The sequence below is a fragment of the Somniosus microcephalus genome, chromosome 8, assembly GCF_052327205.1.
Source record: "Somniosus microcephalus isolate GS21.2 chromosome 8, FLI_Smic_1.0, whole genome shotgun sequence".
Taxonomy (NCBI): Eukaryota; Metazoa; Chordata; class Chondrichthyes; order Squaliformes; family Somniosidae; genus Somniosus; species Somniosus microcephalus.
In genome coordinates, this window is record NC_140994.1 from 37,588,665 (window position 1) to 37,602,086 (window position 13,422).

At 40.2% G+C, this 13,422-nt stretch overlaps 1 protein-coding gene across 10 annotated transcripts in view; it reads right to left on the bottom strand.

Annotated features, from left to right (window-relative positions):
* The window catches only part of ate1 (arginyltransferase 1), a 322,895-nt gene that overhangs the window by 269,458 nt on the left and 40,015 nt on the right, over positions 1-13,422 (bottom strand). For 7 of the 10 annotated variants that reach the window (XR_015079213.1, XM_085994567.1, XM_085994574.1 and 4 more), the window contains exons 5-6: positions 9,076-9,321; positions 2,012-2,292 (exon numbers count right to left, since the gene is read on the bottom strand). Coding sequence is in view for 9 of the 10 variants with exons in the window: in XM_085994567.1 (XP_085850693.1) it covers positions 2,012-2,292; positions 9,076-9,321 (527 nt within the window). In the remaining variant the exon portion in view is untranslated. The remainder of the gene's footprint in view (positions 1-2,011; positions 2,293-9,075; positions 9,322-13,422) is intronic. The other 3 variants (XM_085994572.1, XM_085994568.1, XM_085994571.1) reach the window with 1 other exon arrangement.

The following is a 13,422-nucleotide window of genomic DNA, read 5'->3' on the forward strand; positions in this document are numbered from 1 at the left end:
GCCAGGTTCATTGGGAATTGTACATAATGGAGAGAATAGACAAATATGCTTTGAACTTCAACAAAGATAGGTTGAAGCACTGTGAATATTAATGTGTCACAAATATATGCATCCAATTTCCTCATTTATGTTTTAAATACAATGATTGAAGCACTCAGTGATAGCGAATGGAAGAATACTTTGTTTAGTTGGCTACCCTTTATGGTGATATATGGGTTTTTACAGACCGAGTATTCTTGTCTATACAAGGAACAGACAAGGCCTGCTGATTGTTCAACTCTGCTACATTTAAATGCTGGCACACTAATACTGCCCTCTATTGATTTATTTGGGGATTGTAGGTTATTTATAGCTGCTTGGTTAATTTAATTTTTTGATCTATGGTGTCAAGTTCATACCAAAATCTACAACCAACTACTTTTACTAACAAATAAGCCTGAAATTATGATTAATGTGTGGAGAAATCCCACCACAAAAAATGGTGATGGATTCAAAAGGTTTAGGAAATCATTTTCGAAAGCAACTGAACAGGAATTACAAAGCACACATGAATACTATCACTACATATTGACAATTATTTATATAGGTTCAGATTTTTAGCAGCTTATACATTTTATCAGGAACTAGTCGTTCTCCCACAACATTGCTCAAGGGAGTGGAAATAGTAGGATACACCACCATTTCCTCCCCAATGGCGCCAAGGGTCCAGCCTCTAAACAGTGGTGGAAAGTGAAGGGCGTTACCAGGTTGGATGAGTAGATGCAGCGCCAGACACTGGTAAAGTGAAAATGATATTTTCTCTGTCCAAGAAATTAATGGCGACAGAATGCATAGAGGGTACTGAACAGAAGAGAGGAGAAAAGTCACATCGGGGAAAAAAGAGCAACACTGGGGGACTTGGAGTCACCTGGTGGTTAGAACATGGAACTGCAGGCAAAAGCAAACCAAGTTTTTTTAAAATAGGAAATTGCAGTCACAGGATTTTGCGACTGAAAGCATGACAAAGGACTGAGTGCTCTAAACAGGAAAACCTCATTTAGGCATCATAGGCAATCACAAATATAACATGGGTCTGGGCACAATTAACATTGAAAAGTCCAGAGGGAATGTTGACAGGTGACAGGCCAGATCGATTATGTCCGTATATATTTAGCCGGAGCATATAGTGGGGTGGGTGAGGAAACAATATGGCTGCTTTTTCTCCTCGTCAAATAACCACACAACGCCCTCAATCAGAAAAGTTTGAGTTTTTTCTGTATTTATGGATATATTTAAAATGTAATAGGTGATATATAAAAGAGTAAAAAGAAGTTATCGGCCCATTAGAAAAGCACCTTTTAAGAGTTTAGTGCCAAAATAAGTACAGGCAGCAAAAATGCATTTTCTCCAGTTTTACTTTTTAAAAAAGCATTTGAAATGTTCATGAATGTTACCTATTATAACTTGCAAAATTTTGGAAGTTCTTTGCCAGCAAAATAGTTTAAAAATATGGCACTGGGATAGGTAAATATTAACTTTTTTGATAAACTCAACCTGACCCTCCTACTCCAAAGCTTGAGTCCATTAAAATATGTGGGAAAAGGCACAGATGCAAAAGACATGAATATCACATATTGTGGTGGGAAGCAAAACATCAGCAATGGATGTAGCTACATATTTATATTTTGTATTAATACAGATCTGAAATGTGATCAAATCTGATACAAAATCTGTTCAACTATTTAAACTGCAAAGATGACAAACTGATATTCAATGCAAGATACATTGAATGATCCAAAAGGGCAATTTTGAAGAGTCCATAAAAAGTTTAATTATTATAAATAAACTAATTTTACTATCTGTGGCTCCTAACCAAAATGAAGTGTTGAAGTATTGTGATCAAAACCAATTTGACAAATGGCTGATACGACGAAAGCGAAGGTATCTGAAAGGCACTTCTCTGAAATTAACTGAAGAATATTAAAGGATAAAAGGCTCAGCATGACAAACTGCACTGAAATTGAAAAAGTACCTCCAGTTGATGTACTGCATCTGGAGATAGAGACTCAGAAATGAATTCTTCCAATGATTTGGGTTGATTTCCTCGGGGGGCACGGTGCTGCAAAGGGGGAGTACGAGGGTTGGCACAAGAGGGCTCTTGGTGCTGGGATGCATCACCCACTTCTCGTTGCTGCTGTTTCTGGAACTGTTTTTCCAATTTGAGCTCCCTCCGAACTTCTTTTGCTTTGCGGCAAGGTGGTTTATTTGGATCTGCTCCTCTGCCTTTAATTTTTAAAAAACTTGGTTCAAGTCCTAACATAGGGTAGATTTTGACATAATAAAGCAAAGAAAAAGGTATTTTGATTAATTGCTGATCAAATTCACTGCAATAACCTTTTCAAACATCCCACTGTAACACTCAACTAAAACATAACAAATAATACAATTAAGCCCATCTTAAAAGCCAACCACTCCAGAATATCCATTCTTCACGAGTACCAATATTCAAAGTAACTTATCTGTACTGCAACACTTGGAAGTCACTCCATATTCCCCCATCATACTTCACTTTTACTACCCGAGATGCATTTAAACAACCAAAATTCAGCATTAAAAAAGAAGAAACTGTATAACAGCCTTGGAATGGTTCCAAACTCTGATATGGCAATAGAAGAGAGATTCAATAACTTGTGTTATGTGGTCAGTTTATGTCTCATCCCTTCAAAGTCAGCCTCACTTAAGTTTAATACCTTGGTTTGTGACTCTCTTCTCCCTCTCAAACTTAATATCAAATTAGATCATGTTGTCACACTGTTCGCAAGATGCTCCCTTACTGTCAGATTGTTAACTAATTCTGGTTTGTTACTCATCACTAAATCTAGTACGGCCTTTACGACTTCAGCTGTTCTACTTCTCCCAGTCTATGTGAAAATTAAAATCTCCCATTACAACCACTTTGCTTCTGTAACATGCTTCTCTGATCTCCTTATTTCTGTACTCCGCTACTACATCACTACTGGCAGGAGGTCTGTAGATAAGTCGCACCATAGTATTGGATCCTTTGCTGTTTCTTAATTCTACCCAAAGTGTTTCCACTGCCTGCACACTCTCACTGATATCCCTTCTTTCAATAGTGTCCTTTATCAATAGTGCTACCCCGCCTTCTTTCCCAATACTTTCTAAAGACCTTATAGCCTGGAATATTTAGCTCCCAGTCATGCCCAGCTTGTATCCAGGTCTCTAATGGTTACGTCGTATCCTTTAAGCAGAATTTGTGCTTCTAATTCGCTTGTTTCATTCCTCATCATAGAATCATAAAATAGAATCATAGAATGGTTACAGCACAGAAGGCGGCCATTTGGCCAGTTGAGCCCGTGCCAGCTCTCTACAAGAGCACTTCAGCTAGTATCGCTAACCCGCCCTTTCCCTGTAGCCCTGCAACATTTTTTCCTTCAGGTACTTATCCAATTCCCTTTGGAAAGCCACGATTGAGTCTGCCTCCACCACCCTTTCAGGCAGTGCATTCCAGATCATGACCACTCGCTGCGCAAAAAAGTTTTCCCTCATGTCGCCTTTGGTTCTTCTGCCAATCACCTTAAATCTGTGTCGTCTGGTTCTTGAACATTCCGCCAATGGGAACAGTTTCTCTATCTACTCTGTCTAGACCCCTACTGTTATGGTGCGTACATTTGTGTACGGAACTCTTATTTGGGTAACAATCGCCACACTGCCCATAGTTGGTGTTTATCTCAAACTTTTTCTTACTTTTCATCACTCCTGTTATATCAGGTATATCATTACTTCTATAGTTTTCTGACCGTGGAGTATTTATATTATCTTTATCACATTTTGTAGTCTGACCTTTGCTCTCATCCCTTCTTTTTCTTATCTTTAGTTTATCATTTTTACCGTTATTTCTATCTGAATCTTAACCCCCCTCCTTTATTGATTTAAAGTCCTACCTACGGTCCTATTTATCCTTTTATACGGCCATTATGCGGTTATTTTTTCACCGTAATTTCAGAAAAGAGTAACAACAGGCAAATGATAAATTTGTATTAATTCCTCTAACATGTAGCAGTTTGATGAGCCTTTTGAATTTTAGCATTAAAGTGAAATAACTGGCAATTCAAATGGTGGCAACTTAATACTATGAATTAAGAATGCCACACAAGAAATGCATTGGCACAAACTAGCCAGTAATGACACACCATGGATGAATAAAGAAATAAGGGCAAAATTGAAATGAAAGAGTACACAAAGGAGAGAATGACAAAAGGGAATCCAAAAAGGTTTGGAAAGAAGTCAAAAAAACATTTAGGAAGGCAAAGAGGCACCACAAAATTAAATTATCAAGGAATATAAAAAGAAATAGTATTCTACAGACACATAAATAACAAAAGAAAAATCAGGATCTTCTAGTGGGATATATTTCTCCTGGACTCTATTGATCACCATTTCTTTGTCAGTAAATTTTTCCATTTCAGCTTTTTTTCCCAAATTTATTACTTTGGTCTTTGTCTTACAGATGTCCTTCTCAATCTTTATCTTTTTTTTTTATTCGTTCACAGAATGTATTCATTCACAGCATTTATTGCCCATCCCTAATTGCCTTTGAGTGGCTTGCTAGGCCATTTCAGAGTCAACCACATTACTGTGGGTCTGGAGTCACATATAGGCCAGACCAGGTAAGGATGGCAGATTTCCTTCCCTGAAGGACATTAGTGAACCAGATGGGTTTTTGTCATTATTGATACCAGATTTAGTTAACTGAATTTAAATTCCCCAGCTGCCAGTGGCGGGATGTGAACTCATGTCTCCGGATCATTAGTCTGGATTCCTGGTCCAGTAACATAACCACTCTGCCACTGTTTCCGACCTTATTATGTCGTGATTGCTGGTCTCTAGATGTTCCCCGACACTTACTTCGCTCATCTGTTCTGGTTCATTTTCCATTACAAGATCCAGCAGTGCTCCCTCTCCTCTTGGGCTTTTTACATACTGGGCAAGAAAGGAGTCTTGCACACATTGTAAAAACTCCATTCCCTGTGCCCCTTTTGCTGTCTCTTCTTGCTAGATTATTTGGGGGTAGTTAAAATCTCCCATGATTATTATTCTATGTTCTTTACTCATTTCACATGCTTGCTTGCATATTTCTTCCTCCACCTCCTTTCCACTAATAAGTGGTCTGCAGCATACCCCTATTAGCGTGACCGATCCCTTTTTTTTTTAAGCAATCCATATGGATTCTGTTTCTAACCCTCTGTTAGTTACGTCCCTTTTTTCGACTGCCATTGTTATCTCTAATTAGTAGTGCTACCCACTTCTTCCATCCCTATCCTTTATGATTATGTCATTACCTAGAATATTTAGTTGCCAGCCCTGATCTTCATGTAGCCATGTTTCAGTTATTCCTACTACATCTTGCTCCTCGCTGCGTATTATTGCCTTTAGTTTCGCGGTTTTATTTTGGCTGGTGTACGTTTCTGTACAGGCAGTTTAATTCGTCTTTCGTAGTTATTCCTTTTATTTTATTTTCAATAGTCCTTTTATACTTCTGTTTTATAACTGTATTTGGTCCCTTACCATTTATGTTACCCTTGTTCCTCATCTTGGTCTGACCTCTACTCTCATCTCCTAATACTTTGGTCTCCAGACTTTGGTGATTTTCACCAGATCCCTCCCCACTTCTTACTAGTTTAAAGTCCTACCGACAACCATATTTATCCTTTTCGCTAGGGTACTGGTCCCACTCCGGTTCAGGTGGAGCCCATCCCAGCGGAACAGTCCCTTCCTGTCCCAGTACTGGTGCCAGTGTCCCATCAAATGGAACCCTTCCTTCCTACACCAGTCTTTCCGTCACGCATTCACTTCCTGATCTGTCTATCCCTATGCCAATTAGCACGTGGCTCGGGTAGTAATCCCGAGATTACCACCCGTGAGGTTCTGTTTTTTTTTAAAATTTAGTTCCTAACTTCTGATATTCCCTTAGTAGGACCTCTTCCCTTTTCTTCCCTATGTCACTGGTCCCAACATGGACCATGACAACTGGATCTTCCCCCTCCCTTTCCAAGTTCCTCTCCAGTTGCTCCAAGACATCCTTTACCTTTGCACCAAGTAGGCAACACATCCTTCTGGACTCTCGGTCGTGATTTAACCATGTAACTTGTATACATGCAAGCACGCACAAGATATATTTTCTTGACTATCCATAATCTCAGCAGAGATTTGTTAATTTTATAATTGTCTCCACTAGTTCCATGCTCAAAGTCCAAGCCTTCTGACATCAACATTATCCAATTTTGCAGTAGATCACAGCCCCTTCAAACTTTGCTCCAATTAAAATAGGTTTGAGTTCTGCAAATATCCCTTCAGAACTCAAAAGTCCCCATCTTTTTGCACTTCTCTGAATAGGTGTACATATACTACACAGTTAAATACATAATTTTCAATTCCCTACAATAAAGGATTTGTGTGAAAGTGAGCAGAAGTTCAAACATTTATATTATATGGACTGTAATAATCATATAGCTATAAGAGAGCGATGACCTGTTTATTTAAAATGGCTTTCCTCTCGGAATGCAACATGGAAGTTCTTGTTTAAATAATGTTATCAGAGAAAGTGCCAATTCCTCCAGGCAACCTAAACATCTTTTAACTCAAAGGCTGTTAAACTAAAATTGACCTAAAAAAAAAATCAGAACAATGCCACACTCTTCAAGGCATAACAGATGTTTAATTAAAACTTGATCCAGCAAAATAAAACAAAAATTATTATAAATTCATAAGGCCACTGTCACATTTTGGGATTTCTGATTATGCTGCCACAGAGGGACTTTGGTGTAATGTGTGTTAAAAATGCTGCTACTGAGTTAAACTTAACTCTCACAGGGCAGCATAGCTTGGGAGATATAGATTAAAATTCAGACGAGGTGTCTGAACCAACATGGGACAAACAATGAAAGTTAGTTTGGACATTTCAATGATCATTCACATCTATTCTGATTGAGATGATGCAATTGATTTGAGCACAACAGGGGTAGTTGCCAGAGTAGTCTGGTGAGATTCTGTTCCTGGGGTGCAATTAACAAAAAGGACAGGAAAACCCATGTTCAGCGATAGTCAAGCCTAACATAGGCTGCCAGAAAGCAGATCTTGGCCAAAACTGGCAACTGAGGTATAGCAGATCAGTTTTCCTAGCTACAAGGTGATCTAAAAAGTAAATATTCCATCCACTACGTGTTTATATTGTGTTGTAGAAGTCAGAAAAAAGTCTGGATTGCTACTTTTGTTCAGTCATGTGCATTTGCAAAATGAGCCATCTTCTTGATTTAGCATCGACCTCATCTTGTCAGAGTGTTCATCAGTTCTGCCCAACAAAGTTTACGGTAACTAGTTCATATGACCAAGGGGACACAATATTACAGCCCCCTGTCACACTACTGTATAGGTAGATATGGGGCAGTGCTAGCATGAGATGTGAGTTCTGCTTACAGGATTAAGCAGAGCAAAAACTAGGAAATGCATCCACATTTATTCTGATTCCAACATTTTTTTAACAAAGGCAGTTGCCTACTGAAAACATACAGCAATAGTACTGGTCTCCTATATTTCCTCAGATTCCAATTTTTAGGCAAATTTGCTGTACTGCACTGCCACCTGCTGGTGATTTCAGTTAATTAAAATCTTGAATCTCGAATTTAACAGAGATAACGTGCATTTCCTATACTGTCTCTGGGTACAAGAGGAAATATTGCTCAGCTGGTTATTTTGGCGGTTAAAGTTGAATATTTAATTCTATTTTAATATTCCAATTAAAAGTTATGCATTTTTTATAGTTAACAAAACCAGAGATCATAAAAGAAACATGAATTCTTAAATTAATTACTCTAGGATAAAACTATAAATTAAATTGTTAAGTTTTCTTATGAAAATCATAATTCCATAATAACAGTTTCCTGTTTCCAAAGATGCTGGAGGACCCGGAGATAAAATGATCAACTAAACAATCCCAACTAAACAAGTGTGGCGGAGCCACTAAGGGACTCCAATCAATTGTATATAATTTCCTTTAATAATATGTTGGCTACAGCCTGAGTCTGTATCTTTGTTTTCACTGTTTACATGTACAGAGCGCGATCACTTTAATAGCGCGGGTAAACGCGATGACGTCACGCCGTTCATCACGTGATCCCCCACCGGCGGGAAAAACGCGATGATGTCATGACGTCAGCCAAGGGACCGCCCAAGCAGTCCTCGTGGAGCCTCCGAACTGACTAGACCTATATTCGATGTTCTCCTGTAGTTATCCGTTAAACTCTGTTAGTTTTCATTAAACTTAGTTTATTTGATCGCCTGAGTGGACCTCAGTCTTTTGGATAGGAACTAGACATTCCTACACAAGGGCAATTTGAGCTAAGTCAGACTCTATCCTCATTCTAAACCATACCTCTGTTCTTGACCAGAGAACCGAGCAGTAAGAATCAAATTTAAACAATGAGAAATTCTGAACACATGCTAAAAACAAGCTCCTAGGTACACCAGGTCAGAAAGAGAACCAAAAGGCATGAAAGGGGGCAACTTTTTATTAAGGAGATTGAACTACATTCCAAAAAATGATCAAAACTATAGCTACTGTGGATAATCTAACATTCACCATCAGACATTCAGTCGAATTGCACAAGTGGCTTATTAACTCACTGAACTAGAGGCCCTGCTTATGGCCTAATGTTACAGCTAGCTTGAATTAACAAATCAAGGTGACACAACTAAAAAAAATATGTAGGATGCGCCATGTGGCTGCTTTCAGATACTAAGAGAAATCCTGGACATATTAGGCCATGGTCATAGCATTAATAAAATTAGTCTAGCTTTGCTTCGTAGTTCCTAACCAGCAAAGGAACAAATAAACAGACATCTCCGACAGTCCAATTCACTAGTCTCCATTTAGTGATACAGTAGTTGGTGAAAACACTAAATGTGACAGGCCAAACAGCTCCACAACAAATGGTCCTCAAATGTCAACAGCTAATATATTGCTTCAAGATTGTTATATAGTAGCTTCCACTTCAAGTAATACAAATTCTTAAAACCTACCTGGTCGAGGAACGCTTTTAAATGACTCAGTGGAAGCGTTTGCCTCTGCTGATGGAGGGTTTTGCCCTGAGTCCCCTTTTTCAGCAGCACTATCTGGTTGAGGTTTCTCCTGGATTTCAGTAGACTCGGGCATTTCTTCAAGGCTTACAATCTTCAAAGGTTTCTCTATATCTATATTAACTGCGGCAGGTAGATGACCAATTCCAGTGTCTTCACTGTGAGAATCCATGGGTTCAACTTCAAAACCTATAAAAAAAGACATAATTACTGGGTGGATTTCTATGGGTTGTGGAGGGAAGTACCACCCATGGTTTCAAGATTCACAATTTCCATTAAATATTTAAAATCTTAAGCTTTTTGTCTTTGACTTCAACAATCCAATCTTCTGCATAAAAGAGAGAAAAATCTTACTTAAAAGCATATTTAACTGTACGAGCCAATACAGCAGTAACAACATCCACTACAATCTACAAAGGGAATAGATAGTTTCACCTACGGGGTGAACACCGTCCGAATGTTAAAGTGAGTGAGTTTTCCCTATCTTTCATCTTGCATGGTACACTGGGCAAAATGCTGACACAGTTTACTCATCTTCCTTTATGTGAGTAAACATTCAAGCAACATTAGGCTATTTTTATCTACTTTAAAGGAGCATGGTACAGTACAACTGCTACTTTGATTTGCTCGAATTTTAATTAGCATACCATGTCTGAATAATTTAGTTGAATTTTTTTTTTATTTTTTAAAAGGAGGTTACTAACATAGTCGACAGGGGTGTGTCTATGGAGGTTGTCTAGATGGATGCCAGAAGGCATTTAATAAGGTTCTGCACAAGAGAGTATCAAGAATAAAAGTGCATGGAATTGGAGGTAATTTTGTGAATGATATGGGTTGGTAATTGGTTGCGAGGTAGAGACACAGAGTAGGGATAAAGCGAATGTACTCTGATTGATGGGATGTGACAAGAGGCACAGTAGATGGGAGCAGGAAGTTACAAAGGGACAGATTAAATGAGTGGGCAAAACTGTGGCAGATGGAGTTCAATGTGGGGAAGTATGAGGTCATTCACTTTGGATCCAAGAAAGACCAATCTGACTATTTTCTTAAGGAGTTGTGAAACAGCAAAGGGACTTGGCTGTTCAGGTACACAATCACTAAAAGCTAATACACAGATACAAAAAGTAATCAAAAAGGCTAATGGGATGTTGGCCTTTATCTCATGGTGGCTGGAACACAAAGGGGAGGAAGTGATGCTTCAGTTGTATAGAACCTTGGTCAGGCCCCATCTGGAGTAGTGTTCAATTTTGGGCACCTTACCTCAGAAAAGGATATATTCGCCTTGGAGGGGATGTCGTGCAGATTCACCAGAATGATACCAGGTTTAAAAGGGATACATTACATGAGGACATGTTACATAGACTTGGCTTGTTTTCCCTTGAGTATAGAAGATTAAGGGGTGATCCAATTAAAGTATTTAAGATGATTCAAGAATTTGATAGGGTAGATAGAGACAAACTATCTTCTCTGGTGGTAGAGTTCAGGACAATGGGACATAACCTTAAAATGAGAGCTAGGCCGTTCAGGGGTGATGTCAGAAAGCACTTCTACACACAAAAGGGTACTGGGAATCTGGAACTCTCCCCAAAAAGCTGTTGAGGTTAGGTCAATTGAAAGTTTAAAAACGGAGATTGATAGGTTTTTGTAAGGCAAGGATATTAAAGGTTACGAAACCAAGGTGGCTGGATGGAATTAAGATACAGATCAGCCACGATCTAATTAAATGACAGAACCGGTTTGAGGGGCGGATTCTTCCAATGTTCCTATGTAGCTATAACAATAAGGGTTTTATGACATGTAGAGGATGACATCAGAGGCACTAATTTGCAGTGAGTGCTAAGTTAGCTTCTATTTTTACTAAATGGTATTCCAAGATTTTTACTGGTGCTTTGCCAATTGGATTCCAAAATTCCATCATTATTCTGTGAAAACTGAAAATGAATACGATATATGATAAACAGATTTACTTATGTATTTAATTCTTATCCACTACTAGTTTTAAAGTGGAGAATATACAGCAACTTGGTGTGCAGTATCTACTAGTTAAAGTTAGATATCTAACACTTAGCAGTATTGGGTAAGGAAATTGGGGTTTAGCCACACAGAGGACAGCTCTGGGAAGGTGGTCCTGGATTTCCTCTCCTATTTATGTCTATTTACTCCTCTCTCTGAAGTGCTCAGGTGTCTTCCCAATGTGAAGAGTGTATAAAAAGCACTTTGCTATTGGTTACACAGAGACAATATTGAAAACCACAAGTTGTTCCCCAAACACCCAAATTTGCACCAAGCTTCTACCCTTTATATTATTTCTTTGATTTTTATCCCTCTTTGAAATCTAAAAAACCACTGAAAATACCCAGGCAACTCTGAAGTATAAAAATATGAAAAGTTATCTCCAAGCATTCAGTACAAACAGACCCCGGAATAGTAACCCACGAATTACTACATAACCAGGCCTATGTAACCTGAGCTTTTCCGTGTCCATTTGCGTACACACTTTGGCTGCCGCTCCAGACCCTAGTCGTTCACTTATTTTTCCTCCCCCTTTTCCTTTTCTCTCTAGCCCTCCCTGACCGCTCTCCTGTCATCATGTCCCCTTTCATCTCCCCCCTCGGATACTCTGCCCTTCCAAATCCCTACCCCAATCTTTCATCACTCTGCAACCTTCCTACTCTCCTGCCGCCATCCCAGGCTTGACTCTCTCTTAGATAAGCCTACAGCTTCCCCGTGTCTCTCTTGCCATCCTACGAAGTGCCCATCGAGGCACTCGTTGCTGCCTCCTTACGAGCAGTAACCCCAACTGTCCCATCCTACTCACTCGCCGACCTCCCTGCCCAGTGCGGCCACTGGGGGATAATCTTGCCAATCTCCTACCCGTCCAACTCACCCCTCCCAGCGCTGACCCTGTGGACGCTGGCAGTGGGTCAGCCATCACTGACCCTCTCCGCGACTCCCTCCAGAATGTCCGTTCACTTGCGAACAAGGCCCTTGCCATCCATGAGCTTATTGTGGATGATTGCATCGACATCATGGCACTGATGGAAACTTGGCTGAGGGGTGATGACACCTTACCCTTAAATAAAGCCTCCCTGCTTGGCTATACCTTCCACCACTTGCCTTGCTCAGGCCGCCGTGGCTCGCATCACCAAATCACACCTTGGTCTGTACCTCTACTCTTCTGGCACTTTCTCCTCCTTTCAGCATCTAACTTTATTCCACCCCTCTCGCCTCTCATTTAAAATGATCGTTCTCTACCGCCCACCCAAGTACCATAAAATTTTTATTATCGAGATATCTTCACTGCTTTCCTCCCTCAGCCTCTGCACCAAGCGACTTCTCATCCTCGGTGATTTCATCCTCCATCTCAATTCATCGTGCTCTCTCTCCTCTGAGTTCACTAGCCTCCTACCCTCCCTTAATCTCTCCCTCCATGTAAAGTCCCCAACCCATATTCACAGCCATCCCCTCGACCTTGCCATCTCTCGTGGCCTTGCTACTCCCGTTGTGTCAATCGCAGATAAGGCCATCTCTGCCAACTTCCTCGTATCGCTCTCCACCCACATCCCCATTCCAACCCCACCCCCCCACCCCTACTTCATCCTGTGTCCGCCCCTGGATAAAACTCTCCCAACTTTCTTACAACTGAACTTACAAAATCCCAATCCCAACTGTCCAGCCTTTGGCCCTCCATTCACCACATTTCTGCAGCTGCCGATCTGCTCAACCACATCCTCACCATCATCTTTGATGCCCTAGTCCTTATTAAAACAATTACTCTCTCTCACCCTGGCCATTGCCCCGATACAGCCCTCACCTTCGCTCCCTTAAGTCCAAGGGATGCTGACTTGACTGTATTTGGCAGACAACTGGTTCAGCCATTCACCACCAGATCTGGCTGGACCACATAAAGCATTATTGAGTCCTGCTCTCATCTGCCAAAATTGCTCACTATTGCAGAATCATTTTGGAATGCAAAGATAAACCCCGGCTTCTATTCTCCACTGCTAACCATCTTCTTAAACCCCTCTGCCCTGTCCCCTCCACCCTCACAAACAACAAGTGTGAGGAGCTCATGGACTTCTTTGTCTCCAAGATTGAGACCATCCATTCAGCTACCTCTGCCACTTCCCTTCCTTACCCTAGCCCACTAGTCCAAACTTCCTCCAAGGTTTCTGATGGGCCTTCAATAACCACAAAACTAGAAGTTATAGACTTAAACAAGTTGGCTTTTAATCACTAAGATCAGAGCTAACATCTCAACACGCCGACTGGTTCACAGGAATGAGTCAT